Source organism: Protomyctophum parallelum (genome assembly GCF_964188405.1).
Source record: "Protomyctophum parallelum genome assembly, chromosome: 6".
NCBI classification, from domain to species: domain Eukaryota; kingdom Metazoa; phylum Chordata; class Actinopteri; order Myctophiformes; family Myctophidae; genus Protomyctophum; species Protomyctophum parallelum.
In genome coordinates, this window is record NC_139701.1 from 29,078,247 (window position 1) to 29,098,584 (window position 20,338).

A 20,338-nucleotide genomic window follows, 5' to 3' on the forward strand; every position below is an offset into this window, starting at 1 on the left:
TAATGTAGTGGCGCACAGGGACTTATTTTGCCCATGTGGTACCCCTCCTCCCCCAAATAATAAATAAATACTTTAATCTGTTCTAATGTCCATCCATTTTCAACCACTTATCAGTAGTCGGGTCGCGGGGGCAACAGCTCCACCAGAGAGCTCCAGACTTCCCTCTCCAGATTTGGAGACGCTGATCCTCATCCCAGCCGCCGTACACTCTGCTGCGAACCGGTCCATTGAGAGTTGAAGGTCTTGGACCGATGGTGCCATCAGGACCACATCATCTGCAAAAAGCAGTGGAAAAAGAAAACACTGCAAAAAGCAGTGTTCTAATGTGAACCGTACTGTAGACTTGTGTTGAACATGGTTTGTACTCCAGTTTTGGGTTTGAAGGAGAAACGTAGTCTCTTGTCCTGTAATCTATCTTCATGGTGAACTCATTGTCCCTGCTGCTGTAATTTTATGGGACGCCTCATCAGTGATGGTAGGGGCACAACACAATTCAAGTACACAGTAAAATCCTCAGTGGGTCTGTGTGCCTGATCTAACTCTGCAAGTGTACACATTTGTACTCATTTGTACACTCGCAGAGTTACAAATGGATACATGAACACTGAGGATTTCGCTGTGTAAACTGGGCCTAGTACACAATAGCTCAAAGCATCAGTTTGGGTCACAAGATATTTTGAAAAATGGGGGGCCCCCGAGAGAAGATTTAAAAATTGTTGCTGTCCTGTGGATGTTTTTAAGTTGCTCCACATTGAAAAGCCATCATAAATATGATGGTTTTTCCACATAGTATCATGTGGTCAGTGTTAGTACTAGCCATTGTGTCCCAAAGGGCTCAGAATGGCCTCTTGTTTTATGGGCTTGTGCCAGTATTAAGCAAACCCACAGACATGGTTACTCTGGTAACAGACTGAAACTACCACTCAAACAGGCATAATTCTGTGGATCTAGCCCTTTATAATTAGCTATACATACTAGTATGCTACTTCCACTTCATGCATTTGTAGACTCAAGTATATGGAATTGCTGTGGTTGAAACCATCTGACGGTTGCTTTGGCTTCAGTGTCCTTTTATAAACCATTTGATGCTGAATAACTTCTTGTGTACCAGCAGTAAGGAGTATTTGTGTTCAGTTAAAGCGACATTGAACTTTGGCAGAGTATTGTATGTTTATTGTTTACTTTTCAAAAGAAGCATGCAAGATAAATTGCACAGGGAACTGGTTAATGGTAAGATTTTTGAGTGGTGCAACCACTCCTACAACCAGGAATGTCCGTGTGTATCAGTCAAGAGCACGAGTGGTGTGCGCATGCGTGAAATTGGAACACGGGGTAATGCTGCGTGCGTGCATTTATTAATACCAGTAGGGGGTGCCAGAAACAGAGAGAGGGGTAGTGCTGAGAGAGAGGGAGAGAGAGAGAGGGGAGAGAGAGGGGGGAGAGAGAGAGAGAGAGAGAGGAATTGCACCACTCGGTTCACACAGGTGTGATTTTTTTCTTATGGAGCAGGAATTACAGGGAGAGAAAATGGGAGTGGAACCGGTGAAAGAAAAACATGGATACTTCACTGCCTCTTTGGACTGGAGTGCCTAAAAAGGTTGAAGCCACTTCAAAATTTCATGCAGCGACGAGGATTAGGCACAGTTTGCTTCATGTCGCAATGCTGGCTTCCATTGAAAATGACTTGTAGCCTGTTGCTTTGTCTCCGGTAGTGAGAACACCATTTCACATGCAGATGTTATAGACATTGTTTCTTCTTGGGGACATATAAAGGGCTGGATGGAATGGCTTTGTGGTTTTGAAAGAAATATAAACTTTAAGATAGTTCATTCAGGACTGTTGGTCAGAATTGACAACTTAAGGGTCATAGGTCAGTCCACACAAATGCAACTACTTGCAACCATTATCATCAATGTTTAATGGTAGTTGCAAGGAGTTGTATGAAAACCGTTTTGTTGCAAGGAGTTGCGCCTAGTTGTAGTGTTGCGATCTGGCCTTTATATTGAGCAAAATTATATATATTTTTACAATATTTTAGTTTGGCTGCATGAATGCCCAGATACACTTATTATGCATGTACAAAAAAAAGACACACTAACAGACATACACAGAAAGTAAAACTGAAGTAGGCTAAAATAGATGTACTGCATGTTGTTGACTGCGTGTTGAAAGCCCTTTGGTTTTCTATGTATGCTAGTACTAGAAACGGACACAAGCACTGGGTGTGGGCAGGGTATGTGGAGCCATAGCCTCAGGTTGTATATTGGTTAGAGTCACCAAATTAAATTGACCCTCTGAACCTCCTAAATGCTACAGCAAGCAGTTGGCAGACACAGCCCGCCAGCCATTTAATTAGCCGCCCGGCTCTACGGTTAAGGTGGAAATGGAGCCTCACTCAATTAGCTGGGATTTGATTTGTCTGTTTGTGCAGTCGGTTTTCAGAGATCTACACTTCTGTCACGATCACAACCTTGTTTATTTAGGACGTCTGCCATACCTGAAGTGTATGACATTTCTGCATGCCCGATTGCGAGCCATGTGGATTATATAAAAAAAGGCAGCGATGGACATCAAGCTGGTTGACAAGAGTCCAAAGCTTGAGTGAATGGTTATGAAATCTAGCATAGAGTTGTATCTCAATTTGCAGCCTGAAGTAGTTGCGTGCTTTCACATCGAAAATAGCCGATATACAAGTTCATAACACGCCGCAGCCCTGCTTGTTGTGAGCGGCTATTTCTTTAATGCGAGATCAGTGTGCAACCAAGTATAAATCATGCATGTGATTTGGGTTAAAACGTGAAAGTGAAAGCACTTTCCAGTATTTGTATCACTACCCAGTCTGTGGTAGTAGAAAACCATCTTTACAGAGGTAGGGAAAATAATGAGAATTAAACTAAATGGAAGAGCTATTTGTCTAGTTTATTAGCCTACATTGGTTATATTCAGCATTGTGTACAGCATTTCAGTGACCTAAAGGCACAAGAGATGTATTCTTTTTCTGTTGAACAAAATGGAAACCTTCTCTCTCTGCTTTGTAGCCCTCAGAAAAAATGATATTGGAGAATTGTCAGGTGGAGCGCTGGGGATGGAAATGAATCTGTGGAAAACAAAACACGCACGCACGCACGCACACAGTCACACATGCACACAGTACAGCTCCAGCGCCTCATCCCTCTTCAGCGCTTTGTAGTACAATGAGCAGAGATGTTGGGAGGGAGAAAACAGGGGATGATCTACTGAGAGATGGAGAAATGTGTGCAGCATGGTAGGAAGCAGCAATAGTTGTCCCAGGTGTTTTCAGCATTTTAACTGTTTTTGGTTGTATGGAACCCTAGCCTGGGTTCCAGGCTTCCAGCCTGATTTGCTGCGTTCCGCGGATCTGAAAATGTCATTTTGCAACTCCGTCTGGACAGTCTCCTAATCTCCAAGGTATGCAGGACATATGAAAGGTTGAAATGGAACCGTGGCTTCTGAGTGGTCTGTGGTGAGAGAGAGAGAGAGAGAGAGGGGGGGGGGTTGCACCACTCAGTTCACACAGGTGTGACTTTCTTTGTACTACTGAATCTGACAGTGGACTACTGAATCGTTTACTTTTAACCATAGGTTTTTACTCAAGTCTCGAACGGCGCTATTTTTTCAACAGTGACAAGAGCATGGACAGAGTGGCGCTGGCTGATGACGTATCCGCAACAACGTGGCAACGTAACAGTTGATGAAATGCTATGAAATGCGAGTCAAGCAGCCTCCAGACTGAGTAGCGAGTCACAATTCAGAATCACGGAATGCCGCGATACAGGCTGGCACCCAGGCTAAGGGAACCCTGTCTGTCAGCCTATGAACAGTTGCAGGACAAAACAAACCTGAGGTTTGCATCTGAAACGTGCACATACGAGTGACGCTTCAAATATTGATGGATAAAATCAATTATTTAGTTAACACAAATATGCCACATTTCTTCATCATGTTCCAAGGGAAGAACAAACCTTACAGTATTTTGGACCGATTCACATGTGGTTGGTACCATTGCCTTAACGGAAGATCAGTGTTCTGGATTTTTTTATTTGGCAACGAGTACGACTGATCGAGTCATTTTGAGTGAAAATCAACCAATTTAAATCGGATTGGAGCATCAGTGACACTAATTCATGCTATGCACACTTGTATGCATGATATACACACCCGGTCCCATGTGCACGAATTGCTGACATGATTATACGATTAACAGCTTGCATTTAGAGAGCTAGGTGTCTAGCTCTCTAAATGTAAGCTGTTAACTAGCACACACACAACAAAATAGAGCTTTGCATCATTTGAGGTGTGACCCACCAAAGTGATGCTCCCATTATGCTGTCCAGTGTGTTCAAAGGTAGTCCCTGGACAACTGATCAACAAGCCCTGAAGACGGGATTAAGTGTGTGAGTGTGCGCGTGTGCGTGCGCACTCTCTCCGTTCCAATGTGAAATTGCTATGGCTCACGGCTCTGCCCTGGCCTTTGAAGATGGATGAATTGCTAATAGGTTTAACCCCCCCCCCCCCCCCCCCCTCATTCTCTGTAACTCCTCTACCTCCCTCTGTCTCACTCCCTTCTCTCTCGCTGGTGCAAGTTTTTCCTCCTTCCTTATCTCTCTTTCTCCCCTCCCTTCTTTCCTGCTGATACATTTTTCCTTAGTATGCTACCTTCTTTCACGTCCCATTTCCCACACACACACCGACACACACACACACACACACACACACACACACACACACACACACACACACACACACACACACACACACACACACACACACACACACACACGTAATTCTTTGAACCTCATTCTGGGGCAGTTATCATAGGTCATCTTCTTTCACCATCAGGAATTTCTCCTTTTCTTGAGACTTGAGAAGAAAAGAGTAACTTAAAAGGGTAAAGTGCCTCGGCTCTTGCCGTAGTTTACCACATTCCCCAGAGGGCCAGACGGAGATCTCCAAGAAAGAGGCACAATTAATTTGCTTTTATGCCCGTTTCTGTGTGAGTGTTCTTGCGATTCGTGGTGTGGGCTCTGCAGAATTCTTGGTTCTTTGTTTAAACACTTTTTATTGCACAACTGCCTTTTTTGTAGACCTTATACTGTAGGTGGGTTACGCGGCCTGATCTATACTTGGTGTCATGCCGGAATCACGTGCCTACAATAGCTGCTCTAGAAGCTCATTCAGTACATTGAGAGCTTGTAGATCGCCTATTTTCAGCGTGCAACTTTGATGCATAACTACATTTAAATAAAGTATTACAGGGGAGAGAGAACGAGATGTCAGGTACTCATAAGGACTATATTGATATGCTTATTTATTAGCTATTAATATTATGGATAAGTTAATGTCTCCACCAGCCGAAGGCATGGGGAGAGTAAGTTTTGCACTCCATCCGTGTGTCCGTCCGGCGTCCGTCCGTCTGTGTACAGCTAATCTCCGGCACCGTTGGCACGGTCGATGCCAAACTATGCACACACACTCCCTGCATGCCAACGACGAACCTCTGCCCCAATTCTTCCACAATGGCCTGTAATAGTGCCACCATGAGGCCGCTTTTTGCTAAACACATTTCTTTACATTACTTTATCCATACATTACGCAAATCGGTATACACTTTTGATTGACTACAGTCATGTGATCAATACGGACCTTTCCGCTTCCCCATATTCCATCCCTATTGACTAAGATTGCCTTCCAAAGTTTGCAGGATTTGTCTATTTCCAACAAAATGCCACATCATTAACACAGTGTGCGATTTCCATGAAATTATGCACACACTTTCCCACCAGGCCGAGGAACAAATGCCACATCTGCCGGTTATAGCGCCACCATGAGGCCAATTTTAGCAAAACACATTTCTGCACATTACTCGTACACATTTTATCCATACATCAAGCAAATCGGTATACACTATCCATAGTCATGTGATCAACACTCATCTGTCCGCTTTACCATATTCCATCATGATTGGCTAAGATTACCTTCCAAAGTTTGCAGGATTGGTCCATTTTGAACAAAATGTCTCAAATCTTGAACACAGCAAGTGAGTTCCGTGAAATTATGCACACACATTCCCACTGGTTACTATTATTATTATTAGTCTTAGTCTGTTCAGGCATTATCTTGAATGAAAGGAGGTGTTGCTCCATATTTGCAGCACAATGGTGGTCAGTCCTTCTCTAGCAGCTCTTTGAAGGATTGGAATTACTTTTCTAAAACGTGCTAAAAGCTTCTTGACCCAATATCTCAGCAACTAAAACACAAGTGCTTTATTTGAATGGACTCAGGGTCAGACATGCTTCTTAGAAATCATAGGATGAAGTTGAGCTGGGGTTTAGCCATTCCTGCCAGCCACTCATCTGTGGTTAGGATTAACCCAGAGAAAGTCAGATTTAATAACTGGCCTAATGGGACCCACCTCAGTGCTCTAAGATCAAGGGACAGGGCCTGGCTAATTACCTTTAAGGTCAATGTTCCAACAAGTTGCCTATTTAGAATACATGGGCCTTATAAGAACATGAGGGTATATAAAGATGCCGAAAAGGAGGTTGGAGTGAGGTCTGAATGAAGTAGGCTATTCAGACAAATACGTTTCCAGAAACAATGAACTCTCAATGTACTCTTAACGTTGTTAAAAATAATTAGGGATAATGACGATGTTCAAAAGTCTAACCTTAAGGCAAATGCATTGTAGGTACTAGGCAGCCTAAGTGGCCTCTGTTTTGTAGCTGGATTGATGTATTACAGTAGTCTGTTACACTGCACTAGACGTCGAGCACTGTGGGTATGGACATGTGGCTCAAAAATCCATGGGGGGTGTGTGTGTGTGCGTGTGTGTGCATGCACGAGTGTATGACTATGGGTCAGGAGAGGCCACAAGTCCATGGTGGCCCAGGCAGCCTTAGGCCTCTCAGGTTTCAGAGCCAGGCATTCCTCCTCGGCTGCCGTGTAGCTGTGAAAACCACTAGAGCTGTTCCAACAACAAACAGGGAAAAGACAGCTAAGCTACAGCTAATTAGGTGTGGGAGTTTTCAGTTTGTTTTAGTTTACCTTTCTCTTTTTTCCAGGATAGCCTGTTTTCTTGGACACAAAATCCCATTCATTTTGCCAATGGAAGTTGTTTTCCTCTCTTTCTCTTTTTCTTGGCATTTTTTCCCATTATTTTTCTCTCTTCACACATTCCTGATCACATGTTTGCTGTGAAGCAGTTGCCATTCTGTTTGTGTGTGCTCCACTGAGGTGGGCGCAGAATGGTAAACTGTGCGGCTACATTTGTGTTTTTGTAAATGACTCAGAGGAAGTATTGGGGGGCTGTATGTCTATTAGTAGTAACGGTAAAATAATAATAAAATAAACTATAAAGAAATATAAAGTCCTGAATATTAATATGAATAGTGTAATAAAAGTATGATGAATGAAGGGATGTTTGGCCCAAACCCACTTATTGCTAGATTTAATAACATCTTATTGTGCATTGGGCCAGATCTGGCGACTTTTTGAATGACAATAGAATAATGTGCGATATGACCACAATGTCACGAAATATCTCATTTTAAAGCTGCACATCTCTAGTTTACACCGAAAAAATAATAATGTTCCATCGTTTACTTTTTACACCTTGGTTTGACTTATCACTGAAACCAAGGTCTACTGAAAAGCTTATAAGTAAACGATGGAACAAGCTATAATCATAATTATTTTTTCATTGTAAAGTAGTGACTTGGAGCTATAAAATGAGACATTTCGTGACATTGTGGTCATATCTCACATTTTCCGATTGCCATTCAAAAAGTCGCCAAATCTGGCCAATGCTGGCCAATGCCCCATTTCTTAATTCGTCATTTTAATGCAATAAGAGGGATCAGCGATCTAAATAAAATACATGACGTTTTACTTTCATTTTCAAATTAATACCCAGAAGTGCCACCAGATGGCGGGAATGTTCCATTATTCTGATTTCTGCAAAAGTGTCAAATCTGGCTAAATCACTTCCTGTCAAACGGAAGTAAACAAAGGAGGCTAATATGACCCCTAGCACATAGCTTGGCTGTCCGGATTGCTAAGCTAACATTAGCTTTTACATAACTTAGTCAAATTAAGCTTAAAAACGGCCAGGAACATCCCAAAATATCACATGCACGATAGTGCACGATCGCGCGGGTTTCGGCCGGTTTTTGGTAGATTACATAATTATTTATTTTTTAAAGTAAAAAATTTCATTATTTTGTTATAATAAGACGTACTGACAGGGCAGTAAGTCTACTACGCAGATAACGTCATTGGCCACGAGGGATTTGTTGATTTAACACGCAAATAACGTCAATGGCCACTAGAGGGTTAAGATAATAAACAAAAGATGTTGCATTTCCTAATAAACTAGATCAGTATATTGGCTACCTTAGCAGTGAGAAGGCTGCTAAGCGCTAACATGTCATATAATTATCACAGGAAAGGGAATGTCCTCATTCCACTCTATCTTATCTTGAAATATGAATTCAATGGTGCGCTTCATTGGCTTCCTCGTTGAGAGAATGAAGAATTTAATCTACTAGTCCGTTCTGAATATATGAACACCAAATGATGTACAGTGTGGGACTGTGGGTAATGCGATGTAATACTGATGGGGAGGGAATTGTTAACAGATCTTGGCGGCATGTGTTCACTTTAACGCACATAACGTTGGCTGCTAATTCCCCCGTCCAACGTTGGCGCTGCTAAATACCCCGTCCCGGGCGGAATGGGTGTCGAAAAACCCTGTTTTGTATTTGTCTGGCATGGCGAAGGAGGTGGTGGAGGAGGAGGCGCGGATGCTTTTGCTGTGTTAGTGCAGGCTTTCAGCTGCCTGTCTGCTACGCACCCCCCGCGTTGGCCACGCTGTTTCGCCAAAAAATCACCCACGTCTGGTTTGAAGTTATATCGACTGACGTGCAAACATTACGAAGGTGTGAAATAACTGTAGTATGCGCCCGAGATGTTTTTCCCATGTGGCTCTGCTGCCTGCCAGGGGGCTGTCTAATTCCTAAAGGGGAGGTGCGATGGAGAAGGCAAGGGGAATGTGACCCCAACATTAATCTGTGTCCCTCCCAACATGCATTTCACTTGTGACACGTGATCTGCAGGATGATGGCAGGGCTATGAGTTGTTTCAGACGAAAATGAAGTAAATTAAGATAGTGGCAGCAATGTTTTGGCGCGTGTAAGCATTTCACATTGAAGCGAGAGCACAGGGCCGTCTGGCGTTAGGTGCGTGTATGCTCGCTGTGGCGTCGTGAGATGGGCCCCTAAGCGAGCAGCATACAGATTACAGACAGACTTTCCTAGTATTAACTAAATCTCTTCATTCTCTTGTAGTCTTTATTAGTCTATTTTTTGTAAGAGTTGTTGGCAATTTGTCTATTACTATATTCCTTCATTGTGGTAACATATCGGTCTGTATATCTCGTTCGCCAACAACTCCTCGTGGTCTGAACGAGCCGCGTTTGAAGAACACGCACACACACACACGCACACACACCATGAAGCGGTGGAAGAATGCAGAGCGAGAGAAACAGAGACAGGGGAGATAGGAGAAACACGGTGACATGCATCTAATCAAATTCTAGTGAAGCAGGGACCCATTGTGTACATTACTTACACAATGGGTCCCTGCTTCAAAATGATGATGGGATCAGAGGATCATACTCACTGCTGTTAGTTCAGGGGCAGAGCTGGAAGGGGGTCTGGGTAAGAGTTCACAGACTGGTGTTCTGACCTCACTGGGTACTGGTGACTCAGGGGCAGAGCTGACCTCACTGGGTACTGGTGACTCAGGGGCAGAGCTGACCTCACTGGGTACTGGTGACTCAGGGGCAGAGCTGACCTCACTGGGTACTGGTGACTCAGGGGCAGAGCTGACCTCACTGGGTACTGGTGACTCAGGGGCAGAGCTGACCTCACTGGGTACTGGTGACTTAGGGGCAGAGCTGACCTCACTGGGTACTGGTGACTCAGGGGCAGAGCTGGTTGGAGAGCTAGAAGGGGGTCTGATGAGGAGTACATGGAGTACGGCTGCGGATGTCCTGGGCTCACTTGACTCTCACATGTCACAGTTTGAAAACATGTACAGCAGTCAGTACTACATCGATATTACACAGTTTGATGGTTTGACTATTATCTAACATGTTGTAAATAGTATGTACCACTGTATTCCTCATCCTTGAAAATGAGATTAGTCACCAGAATAAAGATCCTAAATTGTCTAGAAGTAATTAGCAAAATAACAGCAGGTTGGTGGCCATTTTGAAAAATGGCTGCAATGGTCACAGGACAAATCTAAATAGTACCAGTGTATTCCTCATCCTTGAAAATGTATGATTAGCCACCAGAATCAAGATCCTAGGTGGCCTAGAACTGGAGTTATTGTAAAATAACAGTGGGTTGCGGCCATTTTGAAAAATGGCTGCAATGGTCACAGGACAAACCTAAACAGTACCACTGTATTCCTCATCCTTGAAAATGTGGGATTATTCACAAGAATCAAGATCCTAGGTGGTCTAGAACCTGCATTTGTAATATAACGGCCATTTGGCTGCCAAATCCATCACAATTCTGCCTGTAGGGCCTCTGCTAATGTGCTGCCCTGACCACGTCTGTCTTTAATTTGTTTAACAACAACAAATACCTTTCAGGTACTCTTTTCTAAACAATTTCTCCTGGACATGAAGGGCTTTGCCTATAACTCTATGGGCTTTGCTTATGTTTGGGAAGAGCCATCTTGGCGTGACAAGTCAAGTCTCCCCTTGATTATGTTGCATGAGTCACTGCTTCAGTGCTTTGTTTTATTTTTATACTGTTCCACTGAAGAGGGCGAGGGTTGTGCTATGGCAACAAAATAGAGGTCTAATGCAAGTGAACTTCAGGTTGGCTCGATGCTATGCATTCTGGGCAATTTCAGCCCCTCTGGAATGCTTCTGACAATAGGTGTGGACAAGCAGTGGGAACCGAGTGCAACATGGAACCAAGGAACAGTGGGGAATGTCACGGTGAAACACCTACCTACCGTCTGCCTAAAGCCTGATTTAAATACTAAATCGTACAATTTTGAAAATAGTGAATTTATAACCTCTCAATGCAGTGCATGCAAGAAGTGTTGTGAGTTTGTAGATCTGCTATTTTCAGTGTGTGACATTGTTGTACGACCGAGCATAAATTTGGCAACACTGTAAACAAACATTAGTTTTATGGTGTTTGTACCTGGCACGAAGCACTGCTCCCTATGTTTTGGAAGTAAGGGTGTATGTGTGTGAGTAGTAGTCAATGGCACCCCCGAGACCAGCTGTGTAAAGAGTGTGTGTGTGTGTGGTGGTGGGGGGGTGCGTGCGTGCGTGCGTGCGTGCATACATGCATTACGTGTGTGTCAGAGGTGGTTCTGTAAACGAACAGTTAAGGTGAGTGTTGTTGTTGAATGTTGTTGTTTTTCTGGCCTCATGTCACAAATGGTCAATGTCTTACTTAACATATAATGCAAATGAGGGGCATTTAAACATTCTTTCAGGCTAGAAGCCAAATGGTGAAATCTTGAACCAGTCCCAGGAAAATCTATTTCCCTTCTTGTCATGCTATTGGACATAGCCCGGTCAGCAATCCATTTAGGTTTAGATGTATAGTTCTAGAAACAGATTTAAGCTGATTTAAATCATCGTGGTTCCACCATTGCGGTATCAGGTTTTTATTTTGGCACTTGGTTGGCTGATATAAATAGTTTGGTCAATATAACCCAACTTATTCACAGACCATTGCCATTAAAGGCTATTTATACTGTATCTCATCATTGCCCTTCTAATTCTATGAGGTACAAACTACAAATATAATTACGTATAGAACATTTTTGAGTAGTGCAACCACTCCTACAACCAGCAATGTCCGTGCGTACCTACCTACCTACCAACCTACCTATGTGTATCTGAGCACGAGTATGACTTATTTGTACCAGTAGGGGGCGCCAGAAACAGAGAGGGATAGTGCTGTGCTGTGCCTGCTGCCTGCTAATATGAGAGGGAGAGAGAGAGGGAGGGAGAGGGAGAGGGGGAGAGCACCACTCAGTTCACACGGGTGTGATTTTTCATTTACAGCTATACTGTGCTTCTATGTGAAACATGAAAAAAGAAAAACAACATCAAAGTACTCAAACTACAGGGGATCTGATTCTGGTGACACATTTGTTTGATAGTGTTGTTTGGTGTCAATAGTAATTATTGTCGTCTGATGAATAACATATCTGTAATTTATTTAGTAGACATCATGTGATTCTTTGCAAAGGTAACGTGAGAAGGTTCAATTTAACTTTTATCCTAAAATACATGAGCATGTATGCTATGGACAAAATAAAAGGAGGATTCTGTCCGTTCGGAGTTATGCAAATCACACCTGTGACTGTGCCTTAATTAATTTTGACCTTGCAGGCAAGGTTTTACCAACCAGCATTTCTTAGTTCTATAGGAATCTAATGTGTTTCTTGACAAAACACCAAGTTTGAACATGTTTATTCTCTGAGTGATAAATGGGAACAAAATGGCTCGCAAATATGTGCATACTCGCAAAAGAACTGAAGAAATTATATGAACTTGTGCTCACACAGTATCTGAGCTAGGGCTGGGTATTGCCAAAATCTCGCACTTTCGCAGTGTGATACTTATTTCGATAGAGAGGTCACACATATACAATATGTATTATTTCTAAACATTCTGAATGCACATTCCTGTGTCACACGGTTAGTCCAAAGATTCATGAGTCAGAAATGGAAATGCATTTCCATATATTTGCTATTGCAGGTCGAAAGGGGTTCCAGGGGGTCCCCAGATAAATTATGGATATAGTAAGGAACCAAATGAACCTTTTACAGGTCTATAACTCTGAGAGTGTGCAAATTCGGTTCCGTTTGGTTCCATTTGCTCACTCTCGGAGATAAAAATCATATCAGATGAGCTTAGTGTACATAATGCTGGGCCTCTTTGAAATTAAATAGGTTGAGAATCACCGGATTAAATTAACTCATGATGTTCTAACCTTGTTCTCTCTCCCCCTGTCTTTCTTTTGCTGCTCTCTCTACAGAGGATCTTCAACTCATTTGTATACACTGAGAAGACATCCAATGGAGAGACAGAAGTGCAGCAGGTGAGTCACAACGTGTGTGTGTGTGTGTGTGGGGTTCACACATCTGTCATTTAGTTATAGTGTGCTTCTGTGTCCATGTCTATTCAGCTGCAATTAACACATATTTTTTACAAGCATGCACGCACAGACGCACACACACACAACCAGCCAATGCAGCCATAAGAGAAATACTGGGTTTATTAAAATTCTATGGCTGCTGTCTCATTGGCTTTGAAGTTCTCTGTGTTTTTACTCCTCTCTCGCCTGTTTCACGACATCAGAACTGAGATGTACAGGATGAGGCTGAAGGGAGAGAATGCTATTCTTAGCAGTGGAAACACTTTTGTGAGATAATGTTGCATCATGTTTCTCCACAAATATTATACACCAATGCCAAATTAAATCCATTGGTTAATTTTAAGATTATTATTTTAGTGACTTAATTGCCACATGGTAAGCATCACCATTAGGTTGTAGGGTACTCCTCTTGCCGCAATGTCAGAATAATAAATAGATGCATTTCCACTTCAAATAATAACTATGAGCTGCAATCTGATGGGATGATTTATTGTCATCCGCTTGAATTCAGCCGCGAAAGTCTAAATATCCGTTCTGGACCCCAGGCAGAGAGTGTTTGATGAGTCCCAAGTATCTAGTATGTCATCTAGTAGGCACATGTTTGGTTGTCTGTGGGCATGAGTTCCTGTGTGTGGGGGATCTTGGAAGAGTGACTGGAACTCCAGACTGGTAAACAGCCACAAGCAAGTACAGACAGGTTGGTGTTTGTTTGTATTTCCTGTGCGTGCGCAGACTGCGCACATGTGTGTAAGTACATAGGCACGAGTGCGTTGGGTATTGGCTGGGTGAGAACATTTCTTGCTTTGCAATTCAGTTGGCATAGTGGCAGTGTTTCATGGATGTTTTTGTTATACCTAAAATAGGGATTTCTTTTTTATTTCCATTCAATCCGAAATAAAGCATATGCCAATGCTTTCAGAGATGAAAGCATTATAACAAGTCCATATGGTAATTTGCATTTCATTGAGAGAATGCTGTTTAAAATACTTAGACGTGTAGATTGATTCCCACCAGGGTCCTGTTCCTTCCTCCCATTCGAAAAGGAAATGTTTTAATTAGTCTGGGTCTTGCAACCATCCTTGGTCGGTCTATACTCTATAGAGTTCCCATGTATTCTATTACCCCTGGGCCCTCAGCCCTTTTTGAGGTGGGTGGCACTTCACAAGTCAGACCTGGCATACTTGGCATGGTTTTCCTTGGGCATGGGGGCTCTTTGCTTCAGCTAAGTTAAATGAACTCTCAGGATTTTACAGTGGAGATGGCTTCTCTGCTGTAGTTTCTCCTCTGGAAACTCATTAGTGTGACGGGAGACACAGACATCTGCCTCTCTGTAATGACATGGGGCCTCACTCAGTCTCTTCATATCTGTTTATGTATGGAAGGGCCAAGGTTCGATCTGTTGGGGGGGAGGAGGTGGAAATCCATTCCTCTGTTTTTGTTATCCCCTAGTCTGGACATAGCCTTGCGTAGCATGCCTTCATCTGCCTTTGCAATGCAGATTAAGGCCACCAGGGGTTGTGAGTTTGTGCGGCCGCAAGTGAACACATTGGTCCGTGTGGAGTAATTGAACACCATGTCCATGAGCTGCAGAGATGATGTTTACTGACAAACATATTGGGCCGATGTAGAAGCACTTGTATACACAGCAATGCAACAGCATGTCTGTTGCATTGCATACAGGCAGCGGTTGTTGATTGTTGAATGGAGACACGCAGGGGAACAGTGGTTTGTAACTGTCGCACACACATGTGCAGAGCGAAAGAGTCCAAGATATTCCAGTGTAATAATGAAAAATATTATATATATATACACATATTCACACACATGCACTATTCTTGATCTCCTGGCAGAGATAATATCCTATACATTCATATTCATCAGATGAATCGGGGAGCAGAGATGATTAGGTTTTTGGCTTTTTGCTCTTGACCGAGACAGATGCTCCTGTATAGTCAGCAGATAAAATAAACTGTGTGTGTGTGTGTGTGTGTGTGTGTGTGTGTGTGTGTGTGTGTGTGTGTGTGTGTGTGTGTGTGTGTGTGTGTGTGTGTGTGTGTGTGTGTGTGTGTGTGTGTGTGTGTGTGTGTGTGTGTGTGTGTTACCCTAGCAGGTTTTTATGACATTAATTTGTAGCTGTGAAGTAGTTCCACATTTTTCAAGGACATATGATGGCAAGGATATTGTCATGATGGCACTGGAATTATGTTGATTTCAAGTTGCAATTTGTCACATATACATTATGAATGCAACAGTAAAGCCAGCTGCAGTCATTGTGGGAATATTGCATTAAACACACAAACAAATGACCTACTCTGTATACATTCAGCTATTCTACTGAGCTGATTGCATGTCAGCCCAAATAGTCTTTTAATTCCACACCACTCAATGCAAACCTTCAGATGATTCATGTTCAGAATCAAGCTCTTCCAAACAGGACTTGGTCTTCTTAACCAAAAGCACTATTACACATGGATGTGGTCTAAGGTTGGCTGACAGGGTTTAAACCTCAATGCACTCCAAACCATCGAGACACAGGGTGCCCGGCCCCGGTCTATGCATTTTGGTTCTGTGGCTGAAACCAACCCCACTGTCCATTACAAGCCATAGCCAAAGGAGTGGGTAGGTTTTGTCAGTGAGAGAGGAGATCCCTGTTTTTGGGAGAGTGTGGCTAATTTGTGGTGAGTAGGTCCGAAGGGATGGCTTTGGCTACAGCATAGCATGCAGTAACCTAAGCTGTAACTTGCACAGCTAGATGTTAAGTGCTTTTTTCTCTGTTAATGTTCAGGCTTGCTCACACCAGCTTTTATTCTCTTCCCTGTCCCACCCTTTTGACTATGGAAACAGTCCCTGGCTGAACACTGGGTCATTTTTCCTCTTTAATGCAAAGTCCACTGAAGCTAATTGCCGTGTCTGTAACTTGTTTCCCCGTAATGTCCTTGTGTGTGACTGCATTGAGTGTGTGCATGTGCATGTGCGTGCGTGCGTGCGTGCGTGTGTGTGTGTGTGTGTGTGTGTGCGTGTGTGTGCGACATGCGTGTGTGGTTGCATATGCATGTATGCAACTCTTGCGGTGGGTTAGTAGGCCTAGTACGTCTGGGCGTTGCCTCAATCAAACCCCTGTTAAACCCTAATAGAAACAGCGGCTGGCTGATTAGGTGCATGGGCCGTCAGCAGTTCATGGCACATTTTGCTGCTCTTGGTTGACACCATACTTTGTAGGCACTGGCAATTATGGGAGTTGGACAATGGGGCTCCAGTTTCTGTGGAAACAGTCCTTTATTGTGTAATTAACAAGGCGCAATAGTGTTGGCTAGTTTAATCTGGTTCAACTGAGATACTCTCGATGTAATGGTTTGTCAGCAACTAAATACATTTTACCCACACACAGATATAGACAGCTACTCCCATTGGCATACATTCTTAATTACATTATTGAGAATAATACATATTAGATGATGCAGTTCTATAACACCAACATAATGTAATCTACATCTCACTGCACACAACTAAGAAGAGTGTTGCACTATCAACACTTCTTAGTTGCGTGCAGTGAGATTTGTGTTCTTAGCTCTGTCCTTTGTGTCCTTTTTTAGCTTAGTGTTTAAAGGGATATTTCACTTTCAAAACAACTTTTGGTCATTTCATCGTCTACTCAGGCTTATGTGAATACACCAGACAGTTTTTAAGTTGCTTAATTCAGTATTTACCCAGTGTGATCTAGTACAAGAGTGACGACACTCTCATTGTAACAATGGAATGCGGAAGTGCTCATGCAGAAGTGCTCATTCTATCTCAATGGGATAGTTCCAATGTTTGTAACTATAGCCCATAGCAGCTCGCTTTGTGGCGAGATCAAAGCGTGTCGCGACTCTCTTCTACTTCGGCTTTGTGAGGACCTAGTGGACACTTTTTCATGATTGGCTGCCTCTATACCAATTGGAGATAACGTTGCAACATGAAGCCGTATCCTTTAAGCCAATGGGAGATAAAATCCATAGTCTCTTTGCTGCACCTGGCAGTTATGATGACGCGAGTCATTTTAATTCCCTTTTTAATGTATTTTTAATAACTTTTTTGATTTGTTTTGTAGGGCCTTATTCTTTCCCTGAATTATATATAACCCTAACCCATATATATATATATATATATATATATATATATATATATATATATATATATATATAAATAAACAAACACACAAGCACCTCATGTGGGCAGTATCAGTCACCAGAAAAAAGAACCAGTGTTTTCGATGAATCTACAATGGGTTTGTATAGGAAGGGGGCGGGGCAGCTAAAATGAATATCAAATATCTAAATACTGAATTTTTAAGTGAAATATCCCTTTAATGGATAATTCATGAAAACAGATTTCTGACGTAGCTCAAAAGGAACCAGTAATTTATACGTGCACATGTGAGTAGGAAGACCTCTTGGGCTTTCTAGCTTCAGAGAGCAGGAACAGGAACCTGTTGTGAAGCCCTGCTGGTGTGCTGGTTATTAATGTCTCCCGAAGGGGACTGCTGGTACGCTGGTTATTAGTGCCTCCCAAGAGGCTGGAACCCTTTCTGAATGAGGCCTGAGATGTGCGCTCAACCAGATCTCAGTCCTTCAGAGAGGAGGTGTAATGTATGCCCGTCCAGGGGCCTGCTGTAAGGGCCCCAGTGAACACTGATTGAATTAGCCCAGTGCCTTTGTTTAGAAAGGCCATTTTCTCCTTCCTGCTCACGGTTTCTACGCTTTTAAAGGAAAAATGCACCCTAGAGTAGTATTCACATGATTTATTATTCATCTTCTTTTTTTTTTAAGATTTTTCATAATTATTGGAAACTGGAAACCATAAGAATTGTTTCACTTTGGCCAAATTAACTCTCACGTCCCTATTCTGGGACGAACATTCGTCAAAAAGAGCCGATCTGCAAGCTCAGCTATTTGCCATGAAAAAGTGTGGAGTGAAAAAAGCGGGGGCTTATTATAGACCCTTGGTGGACTTCGGTCAACTAATATGAAACTCGCATCACCTCTATAACCACTTGATGTTCTACCACCTCTGTGAAATAGACTTTCAAAAGCCGTTCCTAGCTTTGTAGGATAGTTGTTAACATTTACAAATGATTGAAATATTCACGGCCACTGCAATCCCCTGTGTGAAACCAGTTTTTAGGAAGAGGGATCATCTGTTTTTAAGAAGGACCGTCGCTTCAAAATTACAAACTGAGCTTCCCTCAAGCCAATTTCTGTGTTTTCATTTCGTTCGTGGTCCAGAATTTCCCTTTAATTAATTAGTCATGTGCAATGTGGAAGTGGAGAGGTTTACCAGCCACAGACATCATGTTCTGCTTTTAACAGTGATGGATTTCACACTTAGGCAGACCTGAGTTCTGGCCATCCTTGATTATTCTTAGCTTCATTTCTGAACATTACACCATATCTGGTCCTGCGCACGTGGATGTCTATGCTGTGTGTACACTTTAGTTCCACAAATATGCATAAATAACAGTGTGCAAGCATTACTGCACACTGATATGCATGCATGCAAGCAATCATGTTCGCACTATAGCTGTGAGTTAGCATAATCCAGATGCATGAATGTACTTACGTAGATTGTGTATAGCATGTGTGCCATGTGCGGTAGCTCATGTTGTGAGCGCCGTAAAGCCCTCACAATAGTGCCAAATGATGACTGCATTGCCACTTGAGACAAGTGCTTTACTTCAGGGTTATACATTGAGTTGACCAAATCAATGGAAATATCACCACAAATGTAATAATAATAATACAATACAATACTTTATTTTTAACCTTTCATGACGTGAAATGCAGCTGAAAGTGCTTTACAGGGCAATGAAGAAAAACAATAAAAGCAAAAGCATAAAACAACATAATAGAGCGTCGCAGTCCCTCCCCCTTTCAGAACAACGAACGGCCCAGGAAATGAAAACGCAATGCATTTCCCCATAGGCAGTTCTTATTTAATTTATTTAAAGACCTTTTTAGTGTCGTACGAAGCCAACTCTTGTCGTGACAAATCAAGACAACACACAGAATTCTTCGGGCCAAACAAAGAATTAGAAAGTAGAAAAGAACGGGAGGTTACAACACTTTTTTTGTTGTTTTTCTTCTTTGTAATTATTTGTTTGGTCCAAAATATTGTGTGTGTTGTCATGATTTGTCACGACAAGAGTTGGCTTCGTACAACGCTTAAAAGGTCTTTATATAAATTAAATAAGAACTGCCTATGGGGAAATGCATTGCGTTTTCATTTCCTGGGCCGTTCGTTGTTCTGAAAGGGGGAGGGACTGCGACGCTCTATACTCTATAGCATGTAGTCATTCATCGTTTTCTGTTTGTGTCCTGCAGCTTGCCAAGAAGATCCGTGAGAAGTTTAACCGTTACCTGGACGTGGTGAACAGGAACAAGCAGGTTGTGGAGGCCTCATACACCGCCCATCTCACCTCACCACTCACTGCTATACAGGACTGCTGCTCCATACCGGCCTCCATGATGGAGTAAGTTGGCCTTATCTCTCATTTTCTCTTTCCGTTTGTGTCCCAAAACATACTTTAAGTTGGCAACCGCAAATGACAGCAACTGTCTTGTGTACCGCAAATGCACAGACAGCTTGTGCATGTTCGACGTATGTTCATATATCCCTGTGGAGGTAATAAACCCACATTGAGTTATAGTCTGTTAAATTGTTAAAGACAGGGCAGAAGAGAGCACAAATGAAGAAACTGTATTAGAAACTGCTGCAGGTCGTGCTTGCGACGCGTTACGAACGCGCCAGGTAACACATTTCTTTTACCCAAAGATGTGTGAAATGTCCACATTGTTCAAGCATGATTCATACCTCATTGTCTTGGGTCTCTGCACTATCCCACTTTGATCATAAATTCCAATCTAACGGCTATAATGTATATTATAAACAGAAGACGGAACTTATTTATGTATGTATTTAGGTGTTTTCTCAGGGTATCTAAGACATTTATAGGCCCCAACATAACAAACGATTTCATCAGACGGTGTCAAAGGATGAGTCCGTACATATCTCAAATTTGGATCTAGGGCTGGAAGTACCACATGTGGTGGGAGTTTAGAAATTGCCAGCACATGTAC

The 20,338-nt window shown here is 42.6% G+C and overlaps 1 protein-coding gene across 2 annotated transcripts in view; it reads left to right on the forward strand.

The window, feature by feature from the left end:
- The window catches only part of cachd1 (cache domain containing 1), a 108,031-nt gene that overhangs the window by 28,833 nt on the left and 58,860 nt on the right, over positions 1 to 20,338 (forward strand). For both annotated transcript variants that reach the window (XR_014569423.1, XM_083767881.1), the window contains exons 2-3: positions 13,104 to 13,166; positions 19,583 to 19,731. Coding sequence is in view for 1 of the 2 variants with exons in the window: in XM_083767881.1 (XP_083624007.1) it covers positions 13,104 to 13,166; positions 19,583 to 19,731 (212 nt within the window). In the remaining variant the exon portion in view is untranslated. The remainder of the gene's footprint in view (positions 1 to 13,103; positions 13,167 to 19,582; positions 19,732 to 20,338) is intronic.